Source organism: Dipodomys merriami, unplaced genomic scaffold (assembly GCF_024711535.1).
Source record: "Dipodomys merriami isolate MVZ:Mamm:240054 unplaced genomic scaffold, mDipMer1.0.p SCAF_6, whole genome shotgun sequence".
Classification (NCBI taxonomy): Eukaryota; Metazoa; Chordata; class Mammalia; order Rodentia; family Heteromyidae; genus Dipodomys; species Dipodomys merriami.
In genome coordinates, this window is record NW_027206179.1 from 73,409,321 (window position 1) to 73,425,321 (window position 16,001).

Sequence of the window (16,001 nt, forward strand, 5' to 3'; positions counted from 1 at the left end):
TTGAAGCCAGCCCAACCAACAATCTTAAGAGACTTTTATCTCCACTTAACTTTAAAAAGCTGTTAGTAGGATGTCAGCCATGAGCAGAAAAAGCTGAGCAACAATGTGAGGCCTTGAATTCAACTCCAGTATGGGTACCAAATAAAGAAAGAAAGAAAGAAAAAAGAAAAACAAATAGCAGTTAATAGAAATAGACATAAAAGGAACTAGACGTTAGAATTAGTACACAGGGATGTAAAAAATTAAAGATTAAAAATATAATGGAATAAATATTTATCTCCTGAAAAAAATATAGTAGATGCAATGAATAGCATATTAGATATTTCCAAAGGGGCAGGGAAATCAATGAACTTGAAGATGTTAATTTTATAAATCCTCCAAAGCAAAATATAGAAAAGGAACCTTGATTTTAAAAAAACAAAAACCAACATCAATAAGCTGAAGGATGTCAAGAAATCTAATATTTATGTGACTAACATGCACAATGAAAAGCTAGGGGGAGCCAAAAAAAATCTTAAATAATGACCCAAATTTCCAAATGTGCTATCAGTAAGTTCGTGTATCTAAGCAGAATTCCAAACAAAAGAAACATGAAGGGCACATCAAGGCAGATCATAACCAAATTGCTTAAAATGGCAATTTTAAGTGAGAAAATCTTGGAAGCAGCCTGAAAGCATGTTCCTACTACACATAGAAAAACAAATACAAGGCAGATTACGTCAGGAACAATGCATACCAGAAAACAGAAGTTATGTTTTTAAATCACTGAAAGAAAAAAACTGAATTTAAAATTCTATACTCAGCCAAGTATCTTTCAATCCCTTCTAGATATATAAAAGTTGAAAGAGGGGGAGGGGGTGAGGAGGAAGGTTGGGTGGGGGGGCAAGAGGAGGATGGGAAGGGATGGGAAGGGGAAACAAAGGAGGAGGCTACAATGCTTGATAAGAAATGTACTCATAACTAAAGAGGGACTTTTCAAATGAAGAAATAAAAATGGCAAAGAAACACATGAGGAAATGTTCATCATCCCTGGTGGTGAAGGAAATGCAAATAAAGACAACCCTGAGATACCACCTTACCCCAGTCAGAATGTCCCACATCCACAAATCAGCCAACGACAAATGCTGGAGGGGATGTGGAGAACGAGGAACGCTATTACACTGCTGGTGGGAATGTACACTCATACAACCACTTTGGAAAGCAGTCTGGAGGGTCCTTAGAAAGCTAAAGATTGACCTCCCTTAGGACCCAGTCATACCACTTCTAGGCATCTACCCTGAACAACAGGAACCAATATACAAGGACACATGCACCTCCATGTTTATTGCAGCACTGTTCGCAACAGCTAGGATATGGAAACAACCTAGATGCCCCACCACAGATGAATGGATCCAAAAATTGTGGTATCTATACACAATGGAATATTATGCAGCCATTAGAAATGACAAAATAATGGCATTTGCAGGGAAATGGATGGAGCTAGAAGGAATCATGTTGAGCGAGGTAAGCCAAGAACGAAGAGACAAACAGTACATGGTCTCCCTGATAAGTGGATGATGAATCCAAAATGTTAGGTGATATGACAAAACTAACAGGACTTAACTCCCACTCATCTGGTTGAACCACTACTAAATATCCCCATGCTGCTGATCACATATAACATATGAGCACCGTTATATATTACAGACTGTGATAGACAATTTGCTCCAGGAAAGTTAGAATGAACTTGTGACTTTAAATGAGCATCATTATTCCACAATACTGTGAATTTCCGGAAATTAAGTAATCACTTAATCACAATCAAAAAAAAAAAAAAAAAAAGAACCTTGGGGAAGGGAGGGAGGGAGGGGATGGTAGGGGGAAAACAATGGAGGGGGTAACAATGTTCAAGAGGAAGTGTACTCATTACCTCACTCATGTAACTGTAACCCTCTGTATAGTATCTTTACAACAAAAAAAATTTAAAAAAAAAAAAAAGAAAAAAAAAAAGAAATGTACTCATTATCTTGCCCATGTAATTGTAAACCTTCTGTACAGTATTTTCACAATAAAAAAAATTATAAAAAAAGGAAAAAAAAAGTTGAAAGAATCCTCACTGAAAGCATATACAAGCATAATCTTAAAAAGAAAAATAATGCCAGTTGGAGATCTGAATAATACCAAGAAGCAGTTTCTCCACAAGAAGGCCAGGAGGATAAAATGTGGCTTGCAGGAGGGAGGGAGAAAGAAAGGAGTGCCAAGTGTACATGGAGAAGCAGCAAAGTATGAGATGTGCTAGTAAAGAAGAACCACGGAGGCACATCTACCTCTAGACATCTGCTGACACCACATGGTCAGAGATAAACTGCCAAGTTCTTCCTAAATGCCTGACCTACAAACTCCTAAGTAAAATCGTTGTTTTAGTGCACTATATTGTTTCCGATAGAGAATACTCCTAATATCTCTTTCCCATTTAATTCCTATTGATTCCCCTACCTTCCACTCCCCAAGCTCTGTCTTTACTTTTGTTGTATCAGTAGTTTCCTTCATAGGCAAACTTTGTTTTAAAGAAAGTCATATATAATCAGTGTTTCCACTTTATCACAATTTGCATCTTATCCTGTCCCCACCATTTCATTTAGCAGTCTTGCTGCTCTCATTGTCTTCTTTTGTCATTATTATTAGAACTTTTCAGTTCTCTCAAGGTTATGTCCACAGTGACTGAAACAGCAAGCACTCTACTCTCTCAGACTTTACAATGCTCTCTCTTAATGACTCTAACATCTTTTATTTCTTATGTAAAAGAGAATATTCTTTTTCCTGTGCTTTGTTTAAAGGCTGGAGAGTCTAAGGATTCTATCTGTGGCCTTCTCTTTTCATACTATAATAGAATTACTTATAATTCATACTCAACATAATCAAATGGAATTTGTTTTCCCAGAAAATGTCATCGAATGGTGGGTATCTTATTTTAATGAATGACACTACTACCTACTTAAAGTTAGGTAAATTGATGCATCTCTGTCCTTTACTATACATTATACAAGCCATTGCTACATCTGAAAATACGATGACAGATCCTGTTTTCATTGCTTGTCATACATTAAACCACCTAACAAAAGGTGTGCATATGTAATAATACATAGGGCTTATAACATGACTAATACATGGCATGGATAATGAACAAAAAATGAGTGAAAAGGAAGGAAGGATGATTACAGCCTAGTATAAGAAAAGAGGAAAAAAGCAAAAGGAAACTTTAAAATGTGGTAAACAAAAAGGCAGGGAAAAGTATTTCCTTGAGGACAGGCAGAAACAAACCTGCTTGTCCTGAGTGGTAGTTAAACAAGAAAGAGAGCTTATAAACCTATTACATTCTGCCAGGTGCTAGTGGCTCACGCCTGTAATCCTAGCTACTCAAAAGGCTGAGATCTGAGGATCAAGGTTCAAAGCCAGCCCGGCAGGAAAGTCCCTGAGATTCTTACTTCTTATCTCCAAGAAACCAGCAGAAAATAGGAAGTAGTGCTGTGACTCAAGTGGCAGAGCACTAGCCTTGAGCTGAAGAGCTAAGGGACAACACTCAGGCCCAGAGTTCAAGCCCCATTACTGACAAAAAACAAAAAACAAAATCCCTTTTACATTCTTAAATTACTGAGGATCCAAAAAGGCTCTGTGTGTGTGTGTGTGTGTGTGTGTGTGTGTGTGTGTGTATGTGTGTGTGTGTGTGTGTGTGTGTGTGTGTGTGTGTGTGTGTGTGTTTACTATATTGGTATTGCTTTATTTGAATTAAAACCAAAATCTTATTAAAATAGGTGATTTATTTTAAACAATTATAGGTTAAAATAAATTAGCATTTTGATTTTAAAAAACATTCTAAACAATGACAACAAAAGAGTGGCATGGTAATCTTTCTAATGCCTTTATTATCTGATTTAGCAAAAGATCTCAAGTCTTACATCTGCTTTTATATTTACTTTCTTTCAGTATGTTGTTTTGAAATATACAGAAAAAAGTGTACGCTTTCCCCCTTAGAGGGATAAAAAGAGACTTCTAAAGACTTTTTAGGTAATTTTGGTCTTTCTTCCTTGACACTACATCAAATTCAACAAGTGGTACTTTAAGATTAGATGCACTGTTGAATCAGTATCAGTGAACAGAAACTTTTCAGTCTAAGAACTTACAATTAGTCTATCATACTTTTAATGAATCTCTTACACCTGTATAACGATGCATTAATCATTTGTAATATTAATTCCCTGAATTATGAAGATTTCTCAAATGTTAAAAGATATACATATAAAAATCATATTCATTGATATCAGCATTAATATTATCAGAAAAGTTTTTCAAGTACTGGAAAGACGTTAAGGTGACAGTGATGAACAAGGCTTCCCAAAATTCTAGTTTTCACTTGAAGATATAGTCTATCATTGGTAACTTTCATTGTCAAGTTTTTGTTGAAGCTTGTTTTATTTTTCAGGAAAATGTACATAATTGCGTATCCATCTCATAAGTACAATATGTGTGTTTTTATAAAAACACCAACTAGTTCAGTCACAACTCAACCAACAACTGTCCTCAAGACAACTAAGAATTTTGTGGTATGTACCTTTACATATCCTTCAGTTTCACAATTGAATGTTTTAAAAACATATATTCAAGAGTGGAGATTTGCCAGGCACTGGTGGCTCACGCCTGTAATCCAAGCTACTCAGGAGACTGAGATCTGTGGATCTCAGTTTGAAGCCAGTCCAGGCAGGAAAATTCATGAGGTTCTAATCTCCAATTAATGACCAAAAAGACAGAAGTGGAACTGTGACTCAAGTCATAGAGAACTAGCTTTAAGTAAAGCCATTCAGAGACAGAGCCCCAGCCCTGAGCTCAAGCCTCAGTACTAGCACCAAGAAATAAGGAAGGAAAGAAGAAAAAGCTGTTAGTAGAATGCCAGCCATGAGCAGAAAAAGCTAAGCAACAATGTGAGGCCTTGAATTCAACTCCAGTATGGGTACCAAAAAAAAAAAAAAGAAAAAGAAAAACAAATTACAGTTAATAGAAACAGACATAAAAGGAACTAGACCTTAGAATTAGTACACAGGGATGTAAAAAAATTAAAGATTAAAAATACAGAAGGAAGGAAGGAAGGAAGGAAGGAGGGGAGGGAGGAAGGGGGAAGGAGGAAAGGTGGGAGGGAGGGAGGGAGGGAGGACAGAGAGAGGGAATGGGGAAGGGGAAGGGAAAAGGGAAGAAGGAAGGTGAAAGGGAGGAAAGAGAGAGAGAAAATAAAGAGGGAGGGAGAATTTAATCAAATCAGTATTTTCCAACAAAAATATCTTAAGTGAAACTGATACTTTTTTTAAAAAACTGAGTGTGCAGTGATTAAGAATCCAACACTATTAGCCAGTTTGTTACCACTGCCTTAATTCATGCAAAGGTGTCAATAGCTTTAGATCATCTGTTTAAATATCAGCAGACTACAAAAAGCTAAATTACATCTTATCAGTAATGTACAGATTCCCTGAAGTAGTTTCAAGTACCACCAAGGAAACTTATCCCAACTCTGAACTGCTGACATAGAAAAAGCACAAAGCTTTTAAAAAGAACATTTGAGCCATCAAATAGTTAAAGCTTTCAAAATGTGTTTGATTTTTCTGTATGATAAGTAATTTTATAATTACATTTTGACATCATTTATATCATGAAGATTCTGGATTCTTTTATTTTTCTTGAATATTGATTGATTGATTGTGTGTCTATGTTATCAGGCACCTGTCTGTCATTGCTACTTGAACTGTACATTCCCATTTACTGGGCAGCAACTCCAGTCACAATTCAGACCTTTTATCTTTCATTAAGCTACTCAGAGTAGTTATGTACAGGAATGATTCAGGTTTCAGTCAGAGATGGGGGTCCTCAGAATTTGGGCATACATTCTCTGGTTCTTTCCCTTGCAAGATTCTTCCATTTTCTTCAATGGCCAAGGATTCCTCATTTGCAGATATCTCTACTTTCCCTTATCAGAAAACCGAGTTCCCACTGGAATCCTGACATCACTGTCTTTCCCATTCTTACTCAGAGACTTTCCTCCACAGGCTGAGAGCTTTCCTCTGTCTTTTCATTTATGCCTGTTCTTTCCCGTCAATAATTTCAGGCCATTGTTTTCTATATGCTGTGCAGGTTGTATAGTGGCCATTTTTTTTTTTGTATAGAGTCATGTCATGAAGGGTCTTCTTCCCTCATCACCAGGGGAACACAAAAGCAGAACATATCTATCTGGGGAATTAGCATAAGATCTGCATAAGATCTGGCTTCAGTGAGAAAAATGGTCAAAAGGTAGTAAATGAGATATTATAAAAAGTAAATAATACTACTGGGAAGAGAGACAAACTGGAGAATAAACACCTAATAATGTCTGTAAAGATTTACTGGAAAAAAACATGGTATTTACAAATTACAGAAACCAGTATATATAAATCTCATCTTATTCACCTACTAGCATTATGAACTAGTTTTTTTTTTTTTTTTTTGGGTCAGTAATGGGGCCTGAACACAAAGCCTGGGCACTGTCTCTCAGCTCTTCAGCTTAAGGCTAGTGCTCTATCACTTAAGACATAGCGCCACTTCCAGTTTTTTCTGCTTATGTGGTGCTGAAGAATTGAACCCAGAGCCTTATGCATGCAAGCTAGCACTCTACCACTGAGCGACCTTCCCAGCCCCCATTATGAACTTAATAGAGTTAATAGGCCCAAATACCTGGAAGCCACTTAACCCAACCTTTAAGTGTGATGAATTCTCAAATTTCCAGAGAATGTATTTACTAGATATGTCAATAGATCATCCCAACATCATACACTTACAAACTGTTTGCTAATCTCCCTGAATTTGTGTTTCTCAAGACTGTCAAGCAAAGATGCTGAACCTGTTTCCCCAGATCATTCAAACTACAATGATATTCATTATTTCGTTGAATTATAGGAGTCAAGAATGGGAATTATTTAGTTCAGTGGTAGAGACTTGCCGATCTATGTGCTCAATTCCCAGCATCCCCCCAAAATATTGGCAATGGTAACTGATTTGATGTTTCCTAACCAATATTAGACAATGTACCCATCAATCTATGAAGTTAATGAGAAATTTCTACTGTGATATAGAACCTAAAGACTGTCCTCAGAGTTAGTTGCACAGATGGGCTTAATTTATGAAAACTTTCAACTATCATTTAAAATAAATACTTTGTATGTGTGTGTATGTTTGTATTACACACACATATGCATGTCATATCCCTTCTCTATAAAGCCCATTGTTTTCATGGGAAAAATACAGAGTGTTCATTCTGTTTGTGAGGCAGGAGTTATCTTCACATAGTTACCCACTACTACTCTAGGTTTTTGGCATGAAAAAAGTAATATATTCAAACATTAATAATATATGATCACATAGATGTTCTCTATTGTTTCATCTCCTGGAAAGTACACTTAGAATTTCAATTCTGGGGCCTATCGGTCTCACACCACCCTATCATAAACAAAAAAATCACAAATATTATTGTAGTAATTTACAATTGGTATATAGGAAATGCTGCATTTAAGTCAAAGGCCTTATCACTAGCTATGTGCTATGAACAGAATGCCTAGAGAACAAGATTTATGCCCTTACCATGTTTTAAACAATGCCTATAATAGACAATAATGTAGTTTTATGTTAGCTTAAATAATGGAACAAAAATGAATCCCACTAAATGATTAGAAAGTGTAATTTTAATCACCTAAAATAGCATAATCTCAAATTGTTAATTTTGTTGAAATTTAAAAATATTTACATTATAACAACTGTATTTGAAATAAACTACCTAAACACTTTAAAGTCTTTTGCTTTACTTTAAAATGCTATGTCTTAAGGAAAGCTATTCTCAAATCACTGTACCAGATGATCTGGGGAGTACTAATAAATGTCTATTCTAATATCCCATTTAATTGTTAGTCTACACACTGAATAATGCATTATTCATTAAATCGAATGTTTGCTCTTAAGGCAAAAATTCTCACTAGCAGATTATTTATTAGCTATATGCTAATAAGTATCTTTAATTATTTTAGCTAGTTACTTACCGAAAGCCATGCCAGAGATTCCATGATTCGATGTTCACATCGTTCTAAATGTTTAATCATTTCTCTTGTCAAATTAGCTTCTGCTTTGATAAAACTTTCAATCACTTTGTAAAAATCAAAGGCTTTTAATTCAAGTACATTCAGAATCCATGGGAAGGATAAATCTGTTCCAGAATCAAGATTCTGAGATGTACTTCCTAAAAAATAAAAGAAAAATATGTGTAGGTGAAATGTTAAGGCCTAAATATTTTTATTTGGAAGGCTTTCACAAAGAAAAGATGGTAAATATAGCAGAAAGATTCAACAACCTTTATTTATAGTAGAATATTTTATTCTAGAATATACAGACTTCAATGAAATAGGCTTCTTAATTTTATATATATTTACATGTATGTTTTTCTAAGAAAAAGAGCTCAGAGTTAATGTCAAATTTGCAAAAGTTTAAAACACTCCAAACTTTTTTCAGAGACAAATTTAACATCTTATCAGAAATGCATTAGCATATTCATTTAACTTTCACTAATCTGTGGTGCAAAGAGGGAAAGATTTTTTTAAAATATTGCTAATTTCATCTCTTTAAAATGTTTAGTGTTTAAAATGATTCTGTAATATGTTCAGAGTTTCTCTTTTATTGTCCTTTTGTTTCTGCATGTAAAACTTAACATCTGTGACATTATTTACAAAATAACCTGTACTTAAAATTATTTTTTATGCCTGGTGCCAGTGGCTCACACCTGTAACCCTAGCTATTTAGGATAGCTAAGATCCTTGAGGACTGGAGTTTGAAGCCAGCCTGGGCATGAAAATTCCTGAGACTCTTATCTTCAATTAACCTCCAAAAAGCCAGAAGTAGGACAGCACACAGGCCCTGAGTTCAAGCCCCAGAACTGACTCTCTCTCTCTCTCTCTCTCTCTCTCTCTCTCTCTCTCTCTCTCTCTCTCTCTCTCTCTCAATAGGTATTTATCAGAAATTATTAAATTTTCATCTTAGTTGGTATAAAATCATATACCAAATAAGAAAGCATTCAGGCTCTGGTGAATTCTATTTCAACTGTTGGTCTCATAAGCACAGTTTATATTGGTGTTTTCAATACTGGCTGCTCTTTAATGCTCTTTTGGTACTTTACAAACTCATAGATCCTTAAGTTCCAACAACTATCTTTTATGTGTTCAATATGTTCACAATGAGAATCTACTACTATAATACCCCCAAAAATGACTGGAAAAATTAATATATTAAGCCTCTTAAATATCTTCAGGACAACCAAAACCAAACCAAACCAAAACAATAAAATAATAAAAATAACCACAACACACCATAGGGTTTTTTCAACTTTAAACTAAAATGTTTATTTACTAAAATTTAACTTACTGCTATATGTAGCCATTACAACTTCAAGAGCACACGCCAATAAAGACATATGAAAGATATTGTCATTCAGGAGTTTGCTAAAGGAAGAAAAAGAATGACTTTAAAATATTTACTTTTATACAAAGAAGAACTTGTTTGTACAAAATTTTTTTAAATTACCTAAAATTTTGAATGGATAGCCGTTCTTCTTCCTGAAACAAATTTTTTTAAAGTTTAATAAAATCTTATTTGTGAGTGACATTGTCCAAAAAAAATGTACTCTTTACCTGACTTATATAACTATAACTCCTCTGTACATCACCTTTAGAATAACAATAAAAATTTTTAAAGATATTTGTGCCAGTAGTAACCCTGTTGTCATATATATATATATATATATATATATATATATATATATATATATATATATATATATATTTTTTTTTTTTTTTTTTTTTTTTTTTTATTTTGGGTCCGGTCATGGGGCCTGAACTCTGGGCCTGGGCGCTGTCCCTCAGCTCTTCAGCTCAAGGCTAGCGCTCTACCACTTGAGCCACAGTGCCACTTCCGGCTTCTTTTTTTCTTCTGCTTATGTGGTGCTGAGGAATCAAATCCAGGGCCTCATGCATGCAAGGCAAGCACTCTACCACTAAGCCACCTTCCCAGCCCTATATATTTTTTTTAACTTACTGATTTAAGCATAGATTCCATCACTCGGTAATACAATCGGACTCCAAGTTTATATCTCTACAAAGGAAAAAAAAAACAAGATCTTAATACTTTAGAAAATTACAAAATTACTTTTTAGTAGGTATTTTCTTGAAATGTATTTCAGAACCTTCTTGGAAATATGAGCTATCAAAGGACCACAAAAGTAGCAAAGTGCCAGTGGCTCATGCCTGTTATCTCAGGAGGCTGAGATCTGAGTATCTTGGTTCAAAGCCAGCCCAGGCAGAAAAATCTGTGAATTCTTATCTCTAATTAAGCACCAAAAAGCAGTAAGTGGAGCCATGGCTCAAATAGTAGAGCACTAGCTGTGAACAAAAAAGCTCCAGGACTGGCACCAAAAAATAAAAAATAATCAAATTTAAAAATCACAAAAACTATCTAAAACTCAAGACTTAAATATAACTGATGGTAAACATTTACAGGAAATTATGAGAATAGGTTAACTACCTGACTTCCCTTCAATCCATTTCAATCTGCATCATTTATACTAAGTGCAGGTAATGTACCCAGCACTATTTTAAACCCTTTACATACCTAGTGTAATACTTGTAACCTAGAACATTTGTTTTAAAACAAGTCATGTAGGCTTAAGAAAACAATCTCTGTACACAAAACTTAACAAAACAGGCAAAAATCAGACAAATTTATCAGCACTAGGTTTTAACCAACTAGTGTTTATCAGTTGAAAGTGTAATAAAATTTTTGAGTTACATATACATATACACACTCAAAAATGGTATGCATAATATAAACCATTAGCATTATGTATATATGAATATTCATATATATACTCCAAAAATTTAATAGTATGAAATTTTAATTATTTTTCTTATTTGCACCTTGTATATCTTCTACAATAGATATATGCACTTTTGTTTTTTTATAATGAGGTAGGGTATGGTTTGCCTTGAAGTTTCCCATAAATAGCTATCCTATCTACCAGTATTTTATAGGACTGGACAAATAAATATTACAGTAATGTGCAGTATTGCTAAATACTGCCTTTAAAACTTCTACATTGTAGAAATCAACTCAGTTACCTGTGACCCAATTTCAGCACATCCTTGTCCCACGGCTTTTGCAAATTTCTCTTTAAAGATGTATCCAATATTCTGCACTCTTTTCAGTATATTTTCTCTTGGATTTACTGTGCAGTTCTTTAAGAGATGTATAGAGAAATCAATATTGAGGAAATTGTTCATTAAAACTGTTCAACAGAAATTAAAATTTCTATTACATAGTAGATAATTTCAATTATCTACAAGAACACTTTCACAATAACTAAGCAAACAAGCCTACAGATTATATTCAGACAACAGAATTCCATTGAATGTAGTGGCCAAAAATAAAAAAATAAAAAAACCCACAATATTAAAAGAAATTACTTAAATTTTCTGTTCCTAGGCTAGGGAAGAGCAGATTTCTTTTTCTTTCTTTTTTTTTTTTGTCAGTAGTGGGGCTTGAACTCTGGGCCTGAGCGCTGTCCCTCAGCTCTTCAGCTCAAGGTGAGTGCTCTACCACTTGAGCCACAGCGTCACTTCTGAGCAGATTTCTTAACTCCTTTAACCCATCATGATTCCTCATCTAAGATGTTTATTAAAATATATGTTACCTTCCCCCAAAAGCAAATGAAAAAAACAAAACAAAGATGTGAACTTGGTATCACTTCCCAATTCACAGTTAGGCTTTAAATGAGTTAAAAATTAGTCAAATCATTTATCTATGTTTTCACAAGTATCAGATGGGGAAATGGCATAAAAGAAAGTCTTAATACTTTATCATTTGGTGAGACAACATCAACTTTAATCATTAAAACAATTTACTGGATATTATATTACAATAAGTAATATGATGTATTATATCCTATAACTCATTAAAATATATCAGACACATATCTTAACACCTTGATCAAAGATTGACCTTATTTTTTATAATCTTTATAGATAAGATATGCCCAAAGTATTCCATAGATGAAAATAAACTTTTCAAAATTAAATCTGATTATAATTCTTTGTAATATATATAGTATCACTCAAAAAATTCACATTCTGCTGGTCATTGGTGGTTCATGACTATAATCTTAAAATACTCAGGAAACTGAGATCAAGCAGATCCCACTTCAAAACCAACATGGGCATAAAAGTCCACAACTTCCATCTCCAAAACAGACAGCGAAAGAATAGGCTGGAGGCATGGCTCAAATAGTAGAGGACCAGCCAACCAAGCAAGACAAGCAAGTACAAGACCATGAGTTCAAATCCTAGAACTGGAAAAAAATTCACATTTTAAGATATCTGTGATTCTATATCCCTGAAAGAAAACAACACATAAATCTTAGAAATATGTGACAAATACTTCCCATCACAATATCATTGTTGTCAAAAATGTTCATTAAAACATATGTAGCTTCTAAGATTTTACAAATAGGGAAGATGACTGACTGGTGGCTCACACCTGTAATCCTAGCTACTCAGGAGACTAAGATCTTAGTATGGAAGTTCAAAGACAGCTAGGACATGAAAGTCCATGAAACTCTTAGCTCCAATTACTTACCAAACAAACCAACCAACAAGCAAGGAAAAAAAAAACCCACCAGAAGTGGAGCTGTGGCTCAAGCAGTAAAGCACTAGAACTGAGTAAAAAAGCTCAGGGACAACATTCAGGCCCTGAATTCAAGCCACAGGACAGGCACCAAAAAAAAAAAAGGAACTTGAACTAATGAAGAAGTAAAATCAAGGAAAAATGTAATGATCTCTAAGACATGCTTACTCTGAGACAATCTGTCATCTACATGAAACTGCAGTTAAGCTATAAAGCTTCATTTTAAAAGTTAAGCTTTAAATTGAACTAAACAGAATGTCTTTCAGGCAGAATTTTCTGCCTAACTAAAGAAATTAAAATGAAAACAAAAGCTCCTATTTAGTGCAACACTGGAAAAACACTCAAAATAATATTTGAGAAGAGATTATCCTTTTTTTAACTTCTATCATTATCCTTGCTAACAGTTCAGGCAATTGGATAGGTATGTTATGGCAAATATTCTTGTCCTACAGATAACTCGTAGACAAAAGCAACTTAATACCAGTTGGACAAGCAAAATTAGTTCTAAGCCAACACAATTATGAATATGATGAAAGAAATTACTTCACTATTCCTGCAGAACAAGGCAAGAGATGACAACAGCATATGACTAAATCATAAGCATCTTATAGTAGTAGGAGTTGTTAACAACTATAGAAAGCACATAATTACTAGAATAAGCCAAATTTTAAAAAGTGTTCTGGCCTTGTATAGATAAGCATTTCACTGAGTCCTAACCTTTACTCATTTGGGCTAAGTAAGGAGGGAGTAAGTCTGTTAATATGGGTGCTAGGGTTTTTGTTTTTTCTCTCTCTCCCTTTTTTAGAAGAAATGTTATCAGGGGCTCTCTCAAATACCAAACTCGAAGTCTATTAGGGATTGCAAATTGAAATTCACACAGCACCAGGTAAGAACTGTAAATGAAAGTGACTTAGAGGGGCTGGGAAGGTGGCTCAGCAGTAGAGTGCTTGCCCAGCATGAATGAAGCCCTGGGTTCAATTCCTCATAAACAGAAAAGGTTGGAAATGGCACTGTGGCTTACGTGGTAGAGTGCTAACCTTGAGCTGAAGAGCTGAGGGACAGTGTTCAGGCCTAGAGTTCAAGCCCCACAGCCCTCAAAAAAAAAAAAAAAAAAAAGAAAGAAAGTTAAAGAATAAAAAAAAAGAGTACAATACTATGGTGAGTGTTCAGTCCTATCTGACATTACCTTTAAAGAATATATCTTAAATGTAACCAAAGAGAAGAGATAAAGTAGCTATAAAAAAACACTACACTGACACAAGACTTCTTAAATTTAGCAACAATAGGAACCAAAAAATAGTGAAATGATATCAACAGAATAATAAAACAATATTTTAAACTTCTCAAAGTAAACCTCAAACGAGAGCTGAAGATCCAGCTAAACCACCTCTCACAAAATAGAGATAAAAGTCATTTCTAAGCTAAAAAAGTATAATATTATCCTAAACTAATCTTACTACAAGAATTTTTTTAAAAATCTGAAGGAAGAAAATTATATCAAAAATAACATATAACTTGCAAGAAAGAATGATGTGCAAGGAAAATGACAGATGTAAGATAATCTGAAAATAAAATTGTATCACCAATAATTCTAATTTAGGGGGTTAAGAAAGCATGAAAGACATATTAAGCAAGAGGTAAGTGCTTTAAAATAGTATTTTAACTTCTAATTTCAAATTTCTTTGCCAAAGATCATGAAAAATAATGTTTAATATATGGCTTACATTGAAATAGGCAATCAGATTTTCAGATGGTTGATCATTTGCTGAATTTAAAATCATCATTAACTGCTGGATAGTATTCATAACAGTCCTACAGGGGAAAAAAAGGAGCATTAATCGATTAAGGGAAAAAGGAGAGAAACAAATTAAACACATCTTCTAATACACTGTCTTCTAGTTATCTTTTAAAAGTTCACTGAAATAAGACCTTATTAACAGCCAGGTATGACTGTGTATGCATGTAAATCTCAGTACTCAAAAGTCTGAGGATCAGGAGTTTGACCTTATTGTTTATGCAGGTGGTTCATGTCTGTCATTCAAGCTATTCAGGAAGATGAAATCAAAGCCAACTGTTTGCAGAAAAGTCTATGTGAGACTCCATTTCAAAAAAAAAAAAAAAAGCCAAAAGCTGGTTTGGAGGCATGGCTCAAGTGGTAAAATCTCAGCTCAGCAAGCTTGTAATCAGTAAGTTTATAATTACAGAACTGATACATTAACTAATAAACTGAAATATGTTAGTATAACATTAATTGGCCAAATAAATGACGTGATTGTGGCATAATATATTTTCATATAATATGGAGAAATAGCTGGCATAAGACACTTTCAAATAAAGACAATAGGTATTTAGTAACTCAGGTAAAGAGATTTTCTTTCAAAGATCTACAAGAAGAAAGGATGTCAAAGTCCTAGATACATTAAAAGTTACCATCGCTAAAGAAAAAGATTAAATTAATCTCTTAAAATCTCTTTCATTCCATATTTTTTTTTCTGGTCCAGGGGCTTGAACTCTGGGCCCGGGTGCTATCTTAGAGCTTCTTTGTGTTCAAGGTGAATGCTCTACCATTTGAGCCACAATGCCACTTCCAGCTTTTTTTGAGTAGTTTATTGGAGATCAGAATCTCATGGAGTCTCCTGCTTGGGCTGGCTCTGAACCACAATCTTCTGATCTCAGCCTCCTGAGTAGCTAGGGTTACAGGTGTGAGCCACTGGCACCTGGCTCATTCTATAACAAGCATGATAACAGTAACATCTGTGTGTGTGGTGTACAGTAAAAACTAGTATTCCAGACATTGCTTAAGGATGAAAAGAACTGTACAACACTGTTTAGAGCTGATGAGATCTACCTAGCAAAACATATTCAGGCCGGGTGCTGATGGCTCACACCAGTCATTCTAGCTTTTCAGAAGGCTGAGATCTAAGGGTCACCATTCAAAGCTAACCTGTGAGTCTCTAATCTCCAATTAATCACCAGAAAACAGAAGTGGAGCTGTGGCTTGAGGTGGTAGACCACTAGCCTTAAACAAAAAGAGCTCAAGGACAGTGCCTAGGCCCTAAGTTCAAGCTCCATGACCCACAAAACAATGGACAAAAAAAAAAAATAAACAACAACCAAAAAACCATGTTCAGTGTTCTCAGAAAAGACTCTCTAATATGATATCTATACTACACCCTTCAAACATATTTCCATGTGGCTTTTATATCTGTTCATCTGCTAAAAACCAAAAGGGCCTT

At 34.6% G+C, this 16,001-nt stretch overlaps 1 protein-coding gene across 3 annotated transcripts in view; it reads right to left on the reverse strand.

Moving 5' to 3' along the window:
* The window catches only part of Rb1 (RB transcriptional corepressor 1), a 131,929-nt gene that overhangs the window by 65,230 nt on the left and 50,698 nt on the right, over positions 1-16,001 (reverse strand). For all 3 annotated transcript variants that reach the window (XM_070003196.1, XM_070003195.1, XM_070003199.1), the window contains 6 exons: positions 14,490-14,577; positions 11,205-11,321; positions 10,126-10,182; positions 9,616-9,647; positions 9,457-9,533; positions 8,085-8,281 (listed from right to left, as the gene is read on the reverse strand). In XM_070003196.1, the coding sequence (XP_069859297.1) occupies positions 8,085-8,281; positions 9,457-9,533; positions 9,616-9,647; positions 10,126-10,182; positions 11,205-11,321; positions 14,490-14,577 (568 nt within the window). The remainder of the gene's footprint in view (positions 1-8,084; positions 8,282-9,456; positions 9,534-9,615; positions 9,648-10,125; positions 10,183-11,204; positions 11,322-14,489; positions 14,578-16,001) is intronic.